Genomic DNA, 19,549 nt, shown 5'->3' on the forward strand with positions numbered 1-19,549 from the left:
CACCCGGCTGGCGCTGCCTCGGGAAGCAGCGCCGTCCCCATTGTGTCAGCGGGAGTGCGTGCGAGCTGTTTCCCGTGACGAGGAAGAGAAGTGCCCGGGCATTCACCGAGGTTTGGGGGAAATTGCGGGAAGTTCGGGTCCAGGAGGAAAAGGAATGGCGGGGTGAGTTAGTGGGGCTCACGTGGCAGCACTCTTGCCCGTCGGTGTAGTCGTGGCCGAGTGGTTAAGGCGATGGACTAGAAATCCATTGGGGTCTCCCCGCGCAGGTTCGAATCCTGCCGACTACGAGCCGCGCTCCTCTTTTCCTCCCCGTGCTGGACGTTTTTTTCTTTCATCCCCCCCGCTCCGTTTTGCACCGGAGCCGGCGGCGCCTGACATCCGGCAGGACGCGGGTCCGGCCCCGGGAAGAGAGGCGGGACCTCCTCCCGCGGCCATGGAGCAGCGCCGCGCGGCGCCCGCCGTGCTGGCCACCACCAGGTACCGTGAGGGGACGGGCCGGGCAGCGCCCCGCGCCCCCATCGGCCGCGGCGGGGCAGCCCGGGGGGAGCGGGCAAGGAGAAAGGGAAGGGGAAGCAAAGGAAGGAGCGGCGGAGGCTGAGAGGAAGCCGGGTGGTGCTGTGTGGATTTGCCCCGGGGCACGTCAGATGTTCACCAGTTTTCCTGCATTCCACAGCCGAGGGGATCCCTGGCCCGTCCTGTGTGCCCTCCCTCTCCTTTTGTGACTGCTCCGCGTCCTTTGCCGTCCGCTCCGGCGCAGCTTTGGGTGCTGTCGCCCACCGGACACATCCTTGCCTTGTCGGGGTTCGGAGATGGGTGGGCAGGAATAAGAATTTATCCTGCGGTGTGCGGCGGTGTCACAGTGCTTTGGCTGGTGCCCATGCCCGCTGCTGTGCCCTGTATTCCTGTATCCCCTCCCCGTGTCCCCGCTGGCCGGCAGCCCAGGGACGGGCAGAAAAAGAGTTTATTCTCCTTTCCCACCTCCTAGAAGCTGTCCCTGCGTGGTGCAGGGGCGCTCTCCTCCTTTGCGTTAAGTGTTTAAGCCCTGTTTCTTCCTAGGTGTGGTAAAGGAATCCGGATGAGAAATACCTCAAGAAGAAAATGCTTATGGCAATCTTTTATAGGGAAATTGATGGATCTCTTTCTCTCTCTCTTTTTTTTTTTTTTTTAATCTCTATGAGATATTTGAGACCACATGAAAGCAGTTTCCTATCAGATGAGACATGAGAAGCAGAAGTGTTGATTCAGCAAGGTCCTTACCTCCTAGGACATAAATAATGATTATTTCAGTCGATTTAACTTCAAAGTAATTATTTTAATCCTGAAATATTTGGCTGTATCAGCGATGGACTTTCCTTGAAGCAGTGGCCTTGAACCTTCAAATGTATCTAATGTGACTAACAGATGTTTTGTAGGACTGACTTTATATTAAAGTTTAGCCTTGGAAATGGAAATTGGAACACCTGGATTAATTTTACAGTTGTTAGATTGAAAGACTCACTTGCAAATTGTCCCACCGAAGTTGGAATGCTTTCAGTGATAAAATTGGGCATATATACGTGTGGGATTAAGACTTTAGCAAGTGGACATACTTTTTAGCTTCTGTGGTGAAATAGCTGTATAGTTATGACGTTTTCCACTATTTTTTCCACATACTTGTTTTGGGAATAGGATTCCTAGTTGCTGTGGTAATATAAATCATGGAATCACAGACAATGCTGAGTTGGATCATGGAGTCCAATTCCTGGCTCGGCTCAGGACATCCCAAGGATCACACCATGTGCCTGAGAGCATTGTCCAAACACTTCTTGAACCCTGTCAGGCTTGGTGCTGTGATCACTTCTCTGGGGAGCCTATAAAATCTGTGTGCTTGTAATTAGACCAGACAGAGAAATAAACTATTTGGTGAGTACTTTCCCTTCACCTAATAAATAAAACTAGTTGTACATTTTTTTTTCTCCTTCTGTGATGACCAGGAATGTCACAATTTGGTCCCCTCTGGAGAGAGGTTTTTGGAGCTGGGTGCTGCTGGCAAAGCTGAGTTTATCAAGGCAGGAAGCACACTCTGCTCTCCTGGCCATACAGATGCTGGAATAAATGTTTCTCTGGTCACAGCACTTGCATCTCTTGTTTTACTTTCTTTCTGGAGGTACCTATTAGCTATCCCCCATGTTGGCCTTTCAGCACAGAAAGCAGATTAATTAAAATACAATTAAATAATTATATGCAAATCAAAAATCCAGGAGTGAACACCCAGCTCTTCCATGGGCTGTGGAAGCTGCTCAGTTCAGCTGACCTTTGTAGTCTGCACTTCCTCTGTTCTGGGCCAGTCCTGCATGGTCTGATTGTGCAGTGCTCTGATTCACAGCAGTGCTGCTGGTATGAATGGCCTCCTTGTATTTGGGTGAAGTGATTCCTGTTAGGATGGTTATCCATGTGCCCAGGTCTCTGGTGAACTGTCTGTTTTGTAGACAGAAGTGTACACTGGAGATAAGCTAGATTCAAATCAAGAGTAGAAGCAATAAACCTGTGTGTCCAAGTTAAACAACCAGTTTTCTCCATTTGCTGCCTTTTTTTTTTTTAAGATACAAGTGCAAAAATAATTGATTTTATGTGAAAGATGCAGTGAAACTATATTCTGTCTTGGGGTTTGCAGGTGCTGATTCTGTTTGAATAACAATAACAGTATTTAATTAGTTAAAACATTAGGCTGCTTATTTTGAAGGCATTACAAGAACTAGGGAGCACTTTGGATAGTATGCTCTGTTTGTCTCAGCCTCCCTGATGGTTTCTGTTTGTTTAGAATCAGTTTTATATTTACAAAGAAATCCCATTGCTATAGAAGATAATAGGGTTGGGTTTCCTGTAGGAGATGATAATAAAAATGATCATAAAGCCTAAAGCAAACAAAAACTTAGCTATTCCCCTTCCCTCTAATAATTTTTCATGACATTTTAGCACAGACTTCTAACAACTTTAAAAGAAAAACCCTGGGTATAGATGAAGTACTTAGTTCATTGCAGTTTCAGAACTCTCTAATACAGCAGCTCTTGCAGTGAAGTTGTCATTGTGTCATCTCAGAACATCTGTACATGGTTGCTAAATGCCATTGAGGATGGTTCACTGGTCATTACTCCTTTTATTTATATTAGAGGTGAAAAGCAGGTTAATTAGTCATTTATACTCTGTGTTAACAGAAGTAGAATCACAGACCCATTTGAGATTGAAAAGACCTTTAACATCATCAACTCCAAGCAGTAACCCAGCACTGCCAGGTCCACACTAAACCCTGTTCCCAGGTGCCACATCCACACATGCTTTCAAGGACTGGTAATCACACACTTCCCTCAGTTTGTGGGTCATTTTTAGTATGAGTGACAGACCTTTGGCTGCCATAGCTGCAGTCACAACCTGAGTGACTGCACATCTGGAGAGCTGTTAAGATCTGATTATTGTGATTATTAGAGAGATACTTTACCCAAATTAACGTGCAAATGAGATCATATGCTAAAAACCAACAATGCAGATTTTATTAAGTGAAATGTGTGAGAGACAAAGACACAGGGTGGGGGGAAAGGCAGAGAGCGAACAATTAAGTAGAAAGATCATCACTAGCCTTGTGGATCCAGCGTTGTTTTGTTGGTCCTTCTTCACCCTTTTTGGTGGTAAGGGTCCCACAAAACATACAGTTTAATGGAATGGGTTAATATACATTCAGGTATAAATAGGTATGCCCAGGCACCTCCCCTTCAGGGTGAGGTTTTGCACTGTCTTTTGCTACACTGTGAATCATGTACAGTCCTCTGATGGAAAGACCCAGAAATAAATCTAGAGGTGCTTTGGGTGACTTTGCTGGTTTATGACACCTTTTAAGACATGGCAGCTGCCTCTCATGCCTGTGTAGTTGAGCCTGTTATGCCCCATCAGAAGAGATAAAAACCCTCAGGCCTCAGAGTGTGAGTGCTCTGTGCTCAGTGTGTCTCTTCTTTGGAGTCATTGGACTATGGTCTCCTGCAGTCCAGAGCTGACCTTCAGCACAGTTCTAGGCTGGCCTTCTCCATGGACTCCCTGCAGCATTACATTCTTCTCCCCCACTCTTGTTTACCTCTCCTTAGGTTTGAGATAACTTGGACAACAGTACTCCCTTTATCTTATCTCAAGTCTCCATCATGTGGCTTAATTTACTGTCCATATTTCCAGGAACTCACAGGGGCAGATTTGGGGTGGAGGCATTGGTGGTTGCACATGAGGAGTTGCTTCTTTGTTCAGTCTGCCAGAGCGGGCAAAGTCCTTTGGTGATCTTAATAGTGTTTAGGGCTACTGTGAGCTGTAAATCTCTTCTAAGAGCATATCCTCTGCTGCAGGTATATTCCAAAAAAGTCCAGATCCAGCTGATGTTACTGGCAGGTGCCCTTAGAGTAAGCATTTTGGCTGCTACTGAAAGAGGCAGAGTTCCAGCTGATGGTTGTTACTCCCAGGTCCCACGGGCTGCTGTGTGAAAGCCAGGCACCTGTGTATTCACACATGGTCCTGTGTTTTAGAGCCAACCACCTGTAACTGAGAACAGAGTTTGTCTGGATGTGTAGAGTGAAGTCCTTGACTGGCAGAGCATGGGAACAGAATCAGAGCAGACAGAATAGCATCATCAAATCACTGGAGATGGTAGATCTGTTGTTAAAGCCCTAATTCTTTAAATATGGCTTGCAAAGAGGGTTGGGTACAAAAGTGAGTCTGTGTCCTTTTTTATTGTTATCCTATTTATCAGGAGCTCTCAAGATATTCTCTTTAAAAGGCTTTTTATTCAAGCTTTGGATTAGAGATTCAGAGATTGTCTTGGGGAAACTCAAGTTTCATAAGAACTGATCAAGTTTTGACATGATGAGAGGAATCTTTTGAAATATTGTTTGAAACTGGATTGTTTAAGCCTCTTGAAAGTGTATATTAAGTTCTGTGCATTGTGTATCCTTAGGTGAAAGGGCACTTGTGTTAATGATTCTAAACTTCCTGTAGGAGTTTAACCTCCTCCTGTAGGAGGAGGTTAAGAATTCCACAAGAGTTCTGCAGTCTGCAGGAAATGCAGGGAAGATGGAACTTGATAATCCTTATGGTTAAAGTTTAAAAAGGCAGAAAAAATGTTTAATAATCCTAGTTCAGTTTTCTTTTAAGTGGTCCCTTCTTTTTTCTCTAAAAAACACTCACACATAGGAAGAATGTACTCAGAGATGTGTTCAGAGTGCTGTGGACAGTGAACTTCTGATTCTGGCAGAATACCCAGCGACAGCAAGTGGTCTGTGGCTTGGCATGGGGTAACTTTGGGGAAGGGATCTTTGATCAGTTTTGCTTTTCAGGCTGTTGAACCAGACTGTTTATTTCATTAAATGTACCGACCAATGCTCCAACAGCAACTGCTTGGTCTTACTCTTGATGTGTGAGCACTCTAATATGACCTGGCATTCCTCTTGAAAAACATGTTATAAATATTTTCAGGTGGTGCTCCAGGGGGAAGGTGGCACCACAGTTCTGTGGATCTGAAGTGGTCAGGAGGAAAAAAAAATGCATTGAGTAAACTGCAGCAGCAGCTCCCCTGTTGCATTTTCCTCCAGGAGAAGCCATGGGTGGTTATGACTGCTGGCAGCTCTCAGAGGTTAATGCTGTGGTTGTCTACTTTAACTGGGTATGAAAGGACTGGTAGTTTTCCTCAAAGACCTTCACAAGTGGAAACTGTGTTTGGCCCATCAGTCTGCTCCAGCACTTCCTTTGTATTCTGGCTTTAATCCATTTCCCTGGTTGGCTCTTCACAAACCTCAGGTTGTCTCTGTGCTCCACGGAGCTCCTTGTTTCTTTCGTGGCACTTTCAGGTATTTTCTCTGTCATTTCTAGGAATGTCCTTAGATAAAGGAGAGGTGGGTAGGACTCAGCATGAGTCACTATGAACAGACCTTTGTCTCAAAAAAACTTGATGAGAGATCAGGTTGATCCAATGATGAGAGATCACTCGGTCTTCTCACCTGCCATGCTGGGCTGAGAGCACTTTCAGCTCCTGCAGGTAAAGTCCCATCCTGAATGAATCCACATCTCTTCACAGAAATGTTGTGTTCCTGGCATGTTGCCTGCATGGCAGGTGCTTTGGGATGGAATATAGGAAACAGGCCATGTCCCAGTTAGTCTTGTTACAGAGTAGGAGGTGTTGAGGGCAGGGTCTGTGTGATGTCCTGTTCCAGTGAGAGCTTTTGCATTGATTTTCTTGGGATTGTAACTGGGAGAGGGACAGCTGAAAGTCTTTGTGCCAGTGCCTGAACTCTGTGTGTTTTCTCCCCTAGGCCAATACAGAATACACACACGGGGCTGGATTTGTCCGTGCCGGAATACCAGGAAATCCGTGGGAAGATGATGTCTGGCCATGTCGAATATCACATTGTCGTTGTTACCCGACTGGCTGCCTTCAAATCAGCAAAGCACAAGCCTGAAGATGTGGTTCAATTTATGGTAAATATTTCATCAGACCTGTGTTAGTGATCACTTTCTTAACCAGCTTTGGTTATTTCTGCCATGATGCGGCAGATACTTCATCATCAATCCCAGCCTCTCCAGGTCAAGGTCCTTGGTAGGACAACACTGTCTGTACCATTTCTGCAATTCCTATTCCATTTTGCATATTACATTATCCACACAGTAATTGAACTTTTTATTCCAGGAGCTAAAAGTGATGATGGCGGTTGTTGCCTTTAAGGCATTTTTCATTATGGATCAACAAATAGAAACCAATTAAACTTTTTGTAAGTTCTGCTACAAATTAGTTTCTCTGATATATGTATCAGTACTAGACTTTGTAGACAAACATGAAATAAATATATAGTAGCTCATTTGAATGGGTCTATTACCTGGACACAGATTTTAAAATCCTTTGTAAGAGAGGTTTACAAGGAAGCATCCATATAAAACATTATTTAGCTGGATTGTCTTTTTCACTGTACCTGCAGAGTAAAGGTTTGAAAGCACAGCACGTGACTTAAACCAGGTGAAATTAATCTCATCTGTGGCATGTGCACATCCACTTAAGCTGTTGCCCCTGGGACTGTCTGTCACGCTGATGGGAAAAGGTGCATTTAGGGTGTTCTGTTTGATCTTCTTTAGCTGCTTGCTGAAGCACTCCCAAGAAGTGCATTTCTCTGTCCATTGACTGTAAGGGGACACACCTTGTTGCATGCTGTGACCATCTGCTCTTTTCAGATGTTTTGGCAATAACTGTAATGTCAGAGTGATGTGAGTGTGTGGTTACCTTGTAGACCATGACCCTGTAGTGTAACTCACACTTCATGGAAGATAGCTGATAAAAGCCTGTTTAAACAGTCTGATTTGCAGATAAATATCTGGCAGTGTTGTAAAGAAATGCTTTACAACAAATGAGATCTCCTGCATTTATTCCACACCTTGTGCTATGTATAACCATGGTAAAAGCAGCAATGCTGGCATAGGAGTCTGTTCTGCTCACCTTGCTCATCCCTGACTGCTTGTTCTCACTCCTGCAGTGTTTCCTTTTGTGTGCCAGTGTTATGTGGCTATTCCATAATGTCAGCTGAGGAGCTGCTCCTGGCTAAAAATGGGTACTTTGGGGCTTGTTATTCAGTACTGATTTACACCTATTCCTTGAGCCTGTGACTTGGACAGTATCATTATAGTTTGTTTTAGGGCAGGGAAGGGCCAGACAGGGGCAGATAAGAGACAGGGATGTGCAGTTGCTTTTTTTCATGCAGCAGTGCCTGCTTATATTATGTAATTTTTCCACAAAGCTCTGTGGAAGAAAGACTCTGGCTACACCTGAGGTGTTAAACTGGGCTGTCGTCATCTAACTTCATTTTGTATCATTTCAGAAGAAGTTGATAAAATCAGCTTGTCTGTAAAGAGGAGAAACAGACTTTGTACTGCAACCCCTCTGCTTGCTGAGGTTGTCTGTTCCCATGTCTCTCTGGGAGGATTTTCAGCACTCAGTTGCTCTTCTCAAGTGAAATGAACCTTCCTGATTTCTCCTCTGGTGAAGTCTCCTGACATTTCATTCTTCATGAAGAAGATAACTGGTGGAGCCTGACGAGAATAATATTTATCTCATCAGTTACATTTTTTTCAGCTGACTAAATGTGATATATTATATAGTTTGTTGTGTGAGAGTAATTTAAAACTGTGAGCTGGGAGGTTGAGGATGGATGCTTTCCATCGATTCATTCCGATGAGTCTTGTCTGTGTGTATTACTGGAGGGAACAGAGGCATTCACCTGTCGTAACTTATCTCTCTGGAAGTTGGATATTTTAATCTGAGTCTGTCCATGCTTATATGGTCAGTGGGGAGGAGGGGAGTGATGTGACTCATCCTCTGGAAATGTCTCTCTTCTTTGACCATAAAGGGAAAGTATCTACATTGTAGACAGCTGCAGTGGGGGGCTTAAACTCCAGGCTGAAATGTGTGAGGGTCAGTAGAGTTGCACACAAATCACTGTGCACTTGGGCGTGCCCTGGCATTTTCCACCTGGCCTTCAGAAATTATGGGTTTCCTGTAAAATCTTCTGTGGTATTAGCCTGCTGCACACAAGCTCTTTGGATACTCCAGAGCATCTCAGATAGCATGGGATGCCTTTTTCTGGGCAGAACAGTCTGCAGATGTCTGTGTTTGGTTTTCTAAACTCCCATCCCCATCAGTGCAGTGCTGCTGAAAAGGATATAGGTGAGCATCTGTGGGGTGGGGGAACCCACTTTGCATAACATAAATGTCTTGCCCCATTTGAGAAACCCTAAATTACCGTAGGTGTGTGCTCAGGGCTGGCAGGAGTGACAGAGGACATAAAGGCATTGGCACTGCCCTGAAACAGCCAGGAGAATACATGCAGCATCCAAGGTGCCACTGGCTGCCTGTGTTCAGGCAAGTTGAGCTTCAGTCACATTTCACCAAAATGTCATTTTACAATGACTGTCATGGGAGCTGAGATAACTCATGCATGTAGGCAGATGGCTTAACCTGGAGAGGAGTGCCAGTCCTGTGGCTGCTGGGGAAGGCAGGTTGCACCCAGAGTGCCTGTGCAGTGCCCTGTTGTGCTGGATGCTGGAGCAGCAGGAACAAGAGCTGTCACCCTTCCCCAGAGTTGCAGGGAAGTGTAAGAGAGGTGGTACCTGAGGAGCAGCAGAGGAGAACGAGGCTGCAATGGGCAGCAGATCTAACACATCAAATTTGTACACAAAGCAGAGTGAGATGAGACATCTGAAGGAGGAAGAGGAAACTACTGTGTGCCTGTTCTGGAGCAGAATGGGAGAGGGGCATCTTTTTTTGCTTTTTTTGAAACTGCCAAATTGGAGGAAGGAGTCAGTGTCACGGCGCTGAGGTGACACGTAGTTTAGAGAAGGCAGGCAGGTGTGGCAGGATTTTCCTTGTCTCTGGATGCTGGTTTTTGGATTGTGTCTGTTTTGGCCAGCTGGGGAGCCAGGTCTGTGTTTTGTGGCTCCTTCTTACCCTGTTGCTGTCCCTGAGGCCTCAGAGGAGTGGCTGCTCCCACCCTGCCCTCGGGGCCTGCACCTGAGCGCTGGTCAGTGGGACCAGCGGCTCCAGCAGCTTCTCTTTTCCCTGGGAAAGGCTGGTGAGCAAGGCAGAAGCGTCCTCTAAGCTGGCTGTGGTCTCCAGGATCGAACCATGGGATCATTTGGGTGGGAAACAGCCTTTAAGGTCCTTGATCCAGCTTTTGACAGATCACCACCTTGTCAGCTACGCTGGAGCACCAAGTGCCATGTCCAGATGTTTCTTGAACACCTCCAGGAATGGTAACTCCAGCACTTCCCTGGGTAGTCCATTCCAATGTTTAATGACCATTTCCATGAAGAAATTATTTCTGATGTCCAACCTGGACCTCCCCTGGTGCAGCTTGAGGCTCTGTCCTCTCATGCTGTTAAGATCGAGAGATGTGTTAAGGGAATGACAAAAACCAGATGAACATCAGAAAGAGACTTCAGATCTGACCTGTGAGGCCTTTACTGTGGGGCTAAGCAATCCAGAGTGCCCTCTTCCCCAGCCTTAACAGGACTATGCAAAATCAGCATTGTGGCATCTCTAATTCAAATGTCTGTGAAGAATTAACAGAATAAGAAATTGACTTCTCTGATGACATTCTAAATTATTAGAAAGTGGAGGGATTTTTTAATTTCTAAAAAATGCTAATTGTAAAATAGGGCAAATGGGTTTTAGAACTGCATAACCTTAAGGTTATATTTGGTAATTAAAGGAAAAGTCAGTTGCATTTCTTTCAAAGGTCAGAATACTCTTGTACTATCGAAAGAGGGAAATTGGTTTTCTCTTTGGTACTGCTACCAAGGTGATGTTTAATTATTGCCTGTAGATTTGCCATTTTCTGTGATAAAAAGAAAAGGCTTTGCTTTTCTTAAAGGCATTTCTTCTAGCCACACCTTAGCTTTTTCAGCAATTAACTTCTCCCTTCCCAGCCTAATTAAAAATCCACCCAGCCTTTAGTGCCTTCTCTTTGTATCTGCATCCAGTTAGATTCTTCTGTACAAGTTATTTGTTAGTCAAGTTTTTTCCTTTTCAAAGCTGAACAAATAACTACTGGTGTTTGACAGGCATAGCACAATTTAGGGAGGCATTTACTATAGAACTGTCTTCCTCTCTTAAAATGAGGGAGTGTATGAATATGTGGGTGTGTATTCATTTATGTTTTCATCATTGCCTTTTTGCATATGTTGGCCTTCTTTTTTTTCTTTTTGGGCCTCAAAATCTGTGCATTGGGTTGCATTTTCCTGACTGTGCAGGTACGTTGTGAAGATAAATTCCTTCACCTTATGGCTTCTGTGATGTGAGAGGAGGGGAAAAAATTCATGCTCAGTGTAGTAATAGGTTTAGGAGCCACTAAGAATTCATGCTGATTAAAAAGAAATATTAGAGTTCTTGCTCTTCTGCTGGGCAAAACAGATGAGGCGAACAGCATGTGGTCATGTAATTAAAATCTACCATAATGCACACCCACGGGGTCACCAAGCAACATTAATTCTGGTATGACTTGAATTGGGAGTTTCCAAGCAAAAGCTTGGGTTGTGCTGCCTGGGAGAAGGGGTTTTGATTCCTGTACCCAAAGCTAGTGGTTGTTTAAAAGGACAGAGATGCTGGGTCTCCCTTTTCTGACAGTGTTAAGATGTGGGCTTTATAAGAAGAAAGTCACTGTAGCCCTGGTTTTCATGAAATACTGTAAAATCAAGTGTGCTCTTTGTTGGTGTGCTCTGGCTGGCAGAGGGCTCCAGTTAGCTCTGAGATCTCCATTTTGTTGAAATCCTTGCAGTAGATATAAAGCATATGAAGACAAGTTTGAGGTCACAAATGGGGCAGTAAAAGGAGCTTTGAAGGGAAAGGAGGCATTAAATAGCATTAATACTGAGCGAGATCAAATTCTGCACACAACTGCGAGTGCCAGGCTCGTATCTCACAGCCATTCTCATGTGTACTTTCCTGTGTGAGGCCCTTGGGAAGAGGGGGCAAGGCACATGCATGAGATTTGAAGGATTAGTAGCAAACTTCAGACTTTCACTTTGAACTTCATGGTGGTTTTCTTAACCTTCTAGCTATACTTGATCACATTCAACTTATTTATTTGTTCCCAGTGGGGAAAAAAAAAAATTCAACCTATCCCTGTCTGTCTTTTAAGTTCTGTGTTGGATGTTAATTGTTACAGGCAAATAAGGTCTTGACCTGGCAAATGTGCACATGCTTTGCTGTATTTGCATGATTAACTCTTTTGAAGTGAAGCAGATTGAGCCTTTGATATTGTGACTTGACAGAACTCCTTGAAGTGTGTGCACTCAGGCTGACTTACAGGTGGTGGGGTTTAGCTCCACAGTGTTCACAGAGTTCAGTTAGAGACATGAAGGGGGAGAGGAAAACTGCAGGATCAACACCTGGAAGAATTATAGGCACCAGAAGAAAAATATTTGAATATTAATCAAATCAGATTTTGTTTACTTAATAGGATTGGTAAAATGGGGTTTATAGCAGTGCTTATTTTCTATCCTGACATTTTGGGCCATAGGATCCGTTAAGGATTTTCAAAGCACTGTAAGTGATAACCAGGAAAGGCAAGATTTAATTTTTTTACATGCTGATACAGCTTTCTCCTGGAAGATTAACAGAGGATGTCAAATGGAAAGGGTCCAGAATTGTTGCAGCAGAGCAGTCCTTTCTAACTAGAAAGATGTGATAATGCTCTGCATCATGTCTGGGATTTGCTTGAAAAAATACACTCTGTGGAACCTGTCTGGCACTTGTGTAAGGCTTCTGTGCTGCTGCATCCAGCTCTGGGGTCCCAGGTACAGGAAAGACATGGACCTGTTGGAGCAGATCCAGAGGAAGGGTACAGAAGTGGTCATAGAGGTGGGACAGTGAGGACACAGGGAGGGGACAGCTGTTCAGCCTGGAGAAGGCTCCAGGGTGGCACTGGATTCCTTCCAGTACCTGAAGGGGCTGTAAGAAAGCAGGAGAGGGACTGGCTACAAGGGCCTGGAAGGGGGGCAAGGGGGAATGGCCTTAAGCTGAAGGAGGGAAGGTTTAGATTAGATGCAAGGAAAAACTCTTGACTGTGAGGCTGCTGAGCCACTGGCATAGGTTGCCCAGAGAGGCTGTGGCTGCCCCATCCCTGGAATTGTTCAAGGCCAGGGTGGATGGGGCTCTGAGCAGCCTGGTCCAGGGGAAAGTGTCCCTCCCATATTGAACAGGATGATCTTTAGGGTCCCTTCTAACCCAAACTATTTGGTGATTCTCAGCACACCAGTCTGGGGCTGCTGGGCTCAGCCAGCCTTACCACTGCATTTCCAGCACCAAACCCCAGGTAAACCTGGCAGCAGAGCTGAGTGAGGGGCTGGAGGCACAGGGACAGTGGGCAAGGAGCCTGGCTGGCAGTGGCCAGCACTGGGCTTGGGTAAGTGGGGAATGGTTCTGGCTGGAGGGCTGAGACCTCTCTGGTCAGCAGGGTGTTCTGCAGGGCTGACACTCTCTGGTATGGCTGGGTGTTCTGAAGAGCTGACACTCTCTGGTATAGCTGGGTGTTCTGCAGGGCTGACACCTCTCTGGTATGGCCGGCTGTTCCAGCAGAGGGCCGACACCTTGCTGGTAGAACAGGGTGTTCTGGGGGCTGACACCTCGCTGGTCAGCAGGGTTTTCTGGAGGGTTGACACCTCTGTTCTGCAGAGCTGACACCTCTCTGTACGGCACAGTGTTCTGCAGGGCTGACACCTCTCTGGTACAGCTGGGTGTTCTGGAGAGCTGACACTCTCTGGTACGGCCGGCTGTTCCAGCAGAGGGCATCCCGGCACCGCAGGATATCCATGGGCCGGCACGCTGTGCTGCGGGCGCTGGGAAGCACATTAGTATGCTTTGGGGACAGTGCTGTCACACTTGGTATTCCGTGTCGCCTGCGCGTTCCCGGCGTTGTTGTTCAAAGCTCACGCAGATCCACAAAGGCGCAATTAGCGATGGGATGCGAGGGTGTGCGTTTGCTTTAGGTTCAGTGTGTAATTAGACATAAATTGAGATTTATGAATAATTTACAGGCTTTGATAGAGGAGGAATGAAAATTAAGCGGGGAAAGAAATAAGTTCGTGTATCTCAGTTCAGTGTTGGAGTATTTTTAAGAAACTGTTTTGGCATAATCTTGATTGGCTGCTGTCTTGTAATGCTTTCAGAAATTAATTTGGTAGTTATTATTGAAATTAATTAGATGTTAAATGTTTTTTGCAAATCAGGTTTAATTTTTTTTCCTGGGTAGAGGGTAATGATGTTTATTTTTTTGAAAGAGCCCCAGTGAATTCCTTACTGCCCTTACATTTGTGCTTACATAGTGTTTTTGGGAGGGGCTCAGGCATTGTATCCTGCTCAGAGTGCTACTGGGACCTAGCAAATTAAAAATGTACAGCAGTTCAGAAGCTCTGGAATTGCTTTCCCCTCTCTCTTTGGGGGCTCTTTCAGAAGATTGTGATGTTCTGGAACATCTCTATTGCCCTCGCTTTAGTGCCTGGTTGCTGAATGTCATTTCAGACCCAGCATGTGGAGCACAGTGTTACGCACACTTTACCTTTGTTACTTTCACAAGACAAGTCTAAAATTCTTGGTTTTCATTCCCCTGTCGACTCAGGTTGGGTGTTGTGTTTCAGATCTTTGTTACAAAGCTGCTTGCCTTTTGTGCCTGGGCGCTGAACCCACAGTGAACATTGTACAGCTGAAATGCAAATGCTTTTCCAAATCATCTGGCTAGGTTGATAATTACTGCGAAAGGCAGGGAAGCGTGAAGCTGAGGTGGTTATTGCTCTTTGTGCCCACATCTGAATCAGTGAACTGGCTGAGGTGTGCCTGTTACTGCCAGGGCCTGTTCCCTGGCCTGGAGGGCAGCTCACACAGTCTGGCTGCATGCACAGCATTAAACTTCCTTACCATCTGCAGTGGGCCTCAGTGCCCAAACTGGCTGCTCTGGGGTCTCTCCACTGGGCCAGATTTTGGGCTGACGAGTTATCTGGGAGCATGGCAGCTGCCCAGATTGTAGAAACTTTGCCAGACATTGTCAGGTTCCAGTAGACACTGTAAATGAGATTTCTAGTAGGTGCTCTCAGGTTCCAGTGGCTGGGAATATGCCTGATACTGTTTAGTTTGCCTGCATAGATGCAGTGTAGGGATTCTGCATTGATCTATAACTCATTTCCCTTTTGTGCTTTTTGTTAGGTTGACTTTCTTTATCACTGTGTTGATGGGAGAACTCTGCATTACTCCACTCCAAGATGTGGTGCTTGAGTCTCTCCTTCTTCTATATCCATCTCAGTGTGTGCAATACTGCACATACTGCAGTGTTAATTACAATTCACTCCTCTAGACTTCAGCAACACATATTACAGGAGGATGAGAGCTGGACCCTAAAAGAGTATCTGTGCCCTATGCACTCCACTAGCACTGGTTTTGGAGTAGATTTTTATCTCTGTATTAATTGAAACAGTTTGGTAGATTATGGATCCACGGAGGGCCTTGACAAATATATTATCTGTATAACACCTGTCAGGATCCGTCCTAGTGGACAGATGACCTGATGATTTGTAGGAATGATCTCAGAGTGCAAAAACTAACACAGTACAAGGGGGTTTGCCGTGATAATGAAATCAAATGCAATTTTATTGAAATAACCACGGCAAAAATGTGATAGAGGGATTAAGGGAGTGAAAAAGATAGAGAGAGAGAGGGGGGATATAGCTACCAATGCAGAGACGAAGTCCTTTGGTCCAGTCCAGCTGAGGGTCCGCCTGCTATGCTGGGGAGATCTCAAAGGCTCTGGCTAACTCAGAGGATTTTATTACTGGAAATTGTGAGGGGGGGGAAACAGATACAATAGGGAACAGATGTAACAGGTAGTCTGTTCTCAGCAGTAAATGAGAGCCATTGTTTTCTTGCTCCAGTGGTCACAACCTGCAGGCAAACATCTCTCTTCGGTCAGCTTGCCTCCCCACACACCTCCCCCGGGCTGGGGGTTTCAGTCCCAGTCCTTGGAAGGAGCAGAGGGGCCTTTTAGGAGTTTTATGTCTCAGTCCTTAGTGGAGAGGCTTCTTACATCTCAGTCTGTCTGTCACGGTGGTTGTAAAACAGGCGAGGGTCTTCTGTGGGAGACCACCTGAAACTCAGGAGAAGTCCAGCCAGGCTGAGAGGTGGGACAGCTTCCAGAGCGGCTATTGTTGCACGGTGCCCCTTCTCAGCATACAGCAAACACACTTGTGAAAACAATAGCTTAACACTGAGCTTTCAGGTCTCAGGGCCTGTGGTGTGTGACTTTTCCTTCAGAGCCAGATATAGACGGCGGGGGTCTTCTCTTCAGTGGTCTCCCAGGGACGATCGTGAGGCAGATGAGGGAAAATTCTGACAGACTCTCACAACACCACAGAGCAGGGAAGTCACCCTCATTGCATCTGTAACATCACTTAGAGATAGTGTTTTGTTTGTGTGTGGGTTTTGTGTATTGGTTTAAGGTACTGAATTCAATACTTAATGTGGCGTAAAAGCCACACCTTTTCTAACCAACATTCCCATAGCTATTGCTTTCCTTGTAATATCTTGAGCCTTATTTCTTCTCAGGCTTCCTGTCTTTGTCCACAGAAGGAATGACTCCATTCACTGCTGGCATCTTCTCCCTGTATGAGAACCTTTTAGGCCATGGCCAAGTTGTTGATTTTTATTTTCTCATGGATGAACTGAATAGTCAGGGGTCAGCTGAGGTCTTTGCCCTCTAGGTTTTTTTGTCGTGTGCTCTTCAGGGCAGAAAACGTGACAGTTTTTTAGGCCTAAGCAGCCAAAGGGCACTGAAGCCACCAGGAGTGAGGAGTGGGACAGTGGTGCACAGATATGGGCAGCTTTCTCCACCATGTACCTACCAGGCAGGGCTTTTCTTCCCTCCTGTCTCTCAGGACTGGGCATCACTTCCAGTGGACAAGGATTCCTGCTGTCAGAAAAGTATCTGCAGCAGTGACCTTCCCAGTATTTCATTAGCTGATGAGTCAGACAAATGGATTCTGGCAATGAACTTTAATTCCATTAAGCAGTGGATTTTTAATAACAGAATTAGAAGACTAGCAACAATGCTTAAGGATTCACTGGGTACATACAGGCTTTTGCTATGTTATATGTAAAGCTCCTTGCTAATACATGGTTTTCCACTTCCACAGTTAATGTTTCACTGCTGCTTTGCTGCTCCTGTCTCACCTGTAAAGAAATGAGCCCAGACAATACATTTTCATTGCAGGTTTCCAAGAAGTACAGCGAGATCGAGGAGCTCTACCAGAGACTGACAGCACGGTATCCACAGGTGTCTCTGCCACTCCTGCCTAGAAAAGTTCTCTTTGTGGGAGAATCTGACATCTGTGAGCGAAGAGCTATGTTCAATGACATCATGAAATTCATCTCCAAAGATGAGGATCTAGCAACGAGTCCTGAGTTACTGGAATTTTTAGGTAACTAAAAGATGTGAGTGTCCCCTCTCCCAGGAATGTCTTTTATGGAAGTGTTAAGTTCTTGACTTGGGCAGCCAAAACCTAGAGAGTGCCAGAATAAAGGCTGTCCCTGAAAATGTCCTCATGTGCATTTATAGAGCTGCACAGTTGTGTTTGCTGGTGTTTCTCCCTCCTCTCAGTGGACACCTGCCTCATTTAGAGATGTTGATAGGTACATTCAAAGGAAGCATTGTGCTAGCCTGTCCCTGATTTCCTGCTGTACTTCAGAACATGTACATTTAGAAGGCTTAATAGTCATATGTTGTCAGTGGGGAGATGGACCCTAAAGGGACAGTGCAGGGTCTCCCTTAGTGAGCAACTCTTCCATGTTTTGTCTGATTTTCCTGCAAATTATTTACTCTGAGAAAGATTTAAATGGAAGACAGATTCTTTGTTAGTTAAACACATTCTATGGCTAGCTTTTTTTTCCTTTTTAGTTTAATTTTTTTTCTTAGTTTTCCTTAGCTTTATGTCCAGCTCTTGTTGTCTTGTCTAGTGATTCTTACAGTTCTTTTCTGCTGTCTCTTGGGCAAAGCAGCGAGTTACTGAATGAGTGGAACAAATGAGTTCTCTGCTTTTAATTCAGCTGACTGCTGCTGGGCAGGGAGTACTCCAGCCTGGTGCTGTGCAGGATTCTTAGTGGAGGGTTACTTTTAAGTGAAGTTGCAAGAAGCTAACAAGTGTAGACAGGCCATTTTGCAGAAGTTTCAGGTGTGTGCTAGATAAATTCTGTGAAATTGGGAGCTTCCTGAAGTCAAAGGGGGCAAAGCTGCTTAAATGCATGGCAAAATCCAGATAGTTAGGCTTTTGTTTAGGCTTTTTTTCCCTGGGCAGTATTCTCTTGGAAGCAGATCCCTTGCACAGAAAATCCAGAATTCATGTTGATTGATCTTTGCTTGCTGGTTAACCTAACCATGGTGCACATCTGTAGCTAAACTAGTCTGGACTCCATTCTGTGGGCAGTTTGGGTGCAAGTAATGTGAAATCAGAATTTGCATTAGAATAATGTCAGTCTTACCCTGATTTGGCAGATGCAGGCATGAAAAGCTAGGTGAGATGAGTCTCCCATGCCATGTTACTTCAATAGTCAAAGTGGTGTAGCCATGACTTTTATTCATCACAGTTTTCAGCAGCCTTTTTTTAGCTGATCTCATTATTTTAAATTGCTTCCCTGTACATTCAGAAACTCACCAACAAGGAACCATTTTCTCCTCATTCTGCTGCCCTTTGCATGAACAAGTGTGGTGTTAGTTTTATTTTTCAGTTGGCTGAATTTGCTGAGCTGATGCATCTTGCATACTGAAGGGTGTTAGAACTTCAGGCTTCATTTTTCAGTGTAAACTGAGGAGCTGTTGTAGAAACATGCTGTCCAATGCTCTAATTTTAACCCAAGTTAATTAAACTGTATCAAAAAGAAGATTTTATCTCTACTAGCTATGTGAAAGTTAGCTACCTACATCTGTGCAGAGTATTTACAGTGTCTCTGTAGCCGGCAGAAGAGAAATAGGCACTTCAAAGAGAAACTCACATGACTTTATTTGGATGGGATGAATCACCACGTGGAAATTCTATTGTTTCTGTTGACTGTAGAAGGAACACAAATAAGCAGATTTGACATGTGCTGCTGTGTCTCAGATAAAGTTCATTTCCTTTATCTTTCTCTACTTAACTACTTTGAATCAGTAAACAGATCAGACACATCATGACACATAGTGAATAACGGGAACAGTGGGAGTATTTTGAAAGAGTTTCACAAAAGCTAATCATGTCCTTCGTTCCTCACACAAAACTCTCAGCAACAAGTGCAAGGTACAAAAAACCTGTAGTTTTTATCTTGTACACTCAGTTTTGCCTCCATTACTATGTTTTGCAGGAACAAAATCTTCCAGTGCTGTTGACTTCAAGGGTAAAAACTTACCTGATGAAAGGGAGAAAGAAGATGAAGAAAATGAGACATTGGATTTTTTCAAAGAGGAGAAGACACCTGACTTAATTTCACAGCTTTTATCAGTGGAAGATGCCAACAAAGGGGAGAAAAAAGAAGGGGGAGATGAGGAAGAAGAAGAAGAAGAAATTTTAGACCCTCTTGGTATAATCAGGTATGGCTAAAATCCTGTAAATTAGGTATTTAGAATTCAGCCCTTCTGAATAAAGCTGTTGTAGGTCACTGTCCCCACACTGCTAAATTTCACAGAGGAGGAGCCTCTGCACTTTATGAATGAGGTGCTTTGATAGAGGGAAGAGACTTGGTGGTGCCTTTTCAGTGCATTCCTCAGGACATTGAAGTGACAGGGACATGATGAGTGCCTTGGTAGCAGTCCCACCTACAGAAGGTATTTGCTGAGCACTGCAGGGTTCCACCACAGAGCATCAGCCCTCCAGCATCCAGTGGATGTGCCTTCTGGAGTACACAGGACACTGATGACAGTGTCTGGAACTGCTTTTGAGCTCACTTGTGCCTTTTCTTTCCTTGTTCCTTTGTCTGAAGATGTCAGATGCTAAA

The 19,549-nt window shown here is 44.9% G+C and overlaps 1 protein-coding gene and 1 non-coding gene across 2 annotated transcripts in view; both read left to right on the top strand.

Annotated features, from left to right (window-relative positions):
• The first annotated feature begins 205 nt into the window (after positions 1–205).
• On the top strand, positions 206–287 carry TRNAS-AGA (transfer RNA serine (anticodon AGA)). Its single transcript has one exon. It is a non-coding gene; the product is annotated as a tRNA-Ser (tRNA).
• Positions 288–418: 131 nt separating this feature from the next.
• HS1BP3 (HCLS1 binding protein 3) overlaps positions 419–19,549 on the top strand; it is a 57,512-nt gene continuing 38,381 nt past the window's right edge. The window contains exons 1-4 of the mRNA XM_058020576.1: positions 419–477; positions 6,318–6,483; positions 16,800–17,007; positions 18,920–19,145. Of these exons, the coding sequence (XP_057876559.1) occupies positions 434–477; positions 6,318–6,483; positions 16,800–17,007; positions 18,920–19,145 (644 nt within the window). The 5' untranslated portion in view covers positions 419–433. The remainder of the gene's footprint in view (positions 478–6,317; positions 6,484–16,799; positions 17,008–18,919; positions 19,146–19,549) is intronic.

This window comes from Melospiza georgiana, chromosome 3 (assembly GCF_028018845.1).
Source record: "Melospiza georgiana isolate bMelGeo1 chromosome 3, bMelGeo1.pri, whole genome shotgun sequence".
Classification (NCBI taxonomy): domain Eukaryota; kingdom Metazoa; phylum Chordata; class Aves; order Passeriformes; family Passerellidae; genus Melospiza; species Melospiza georgiana.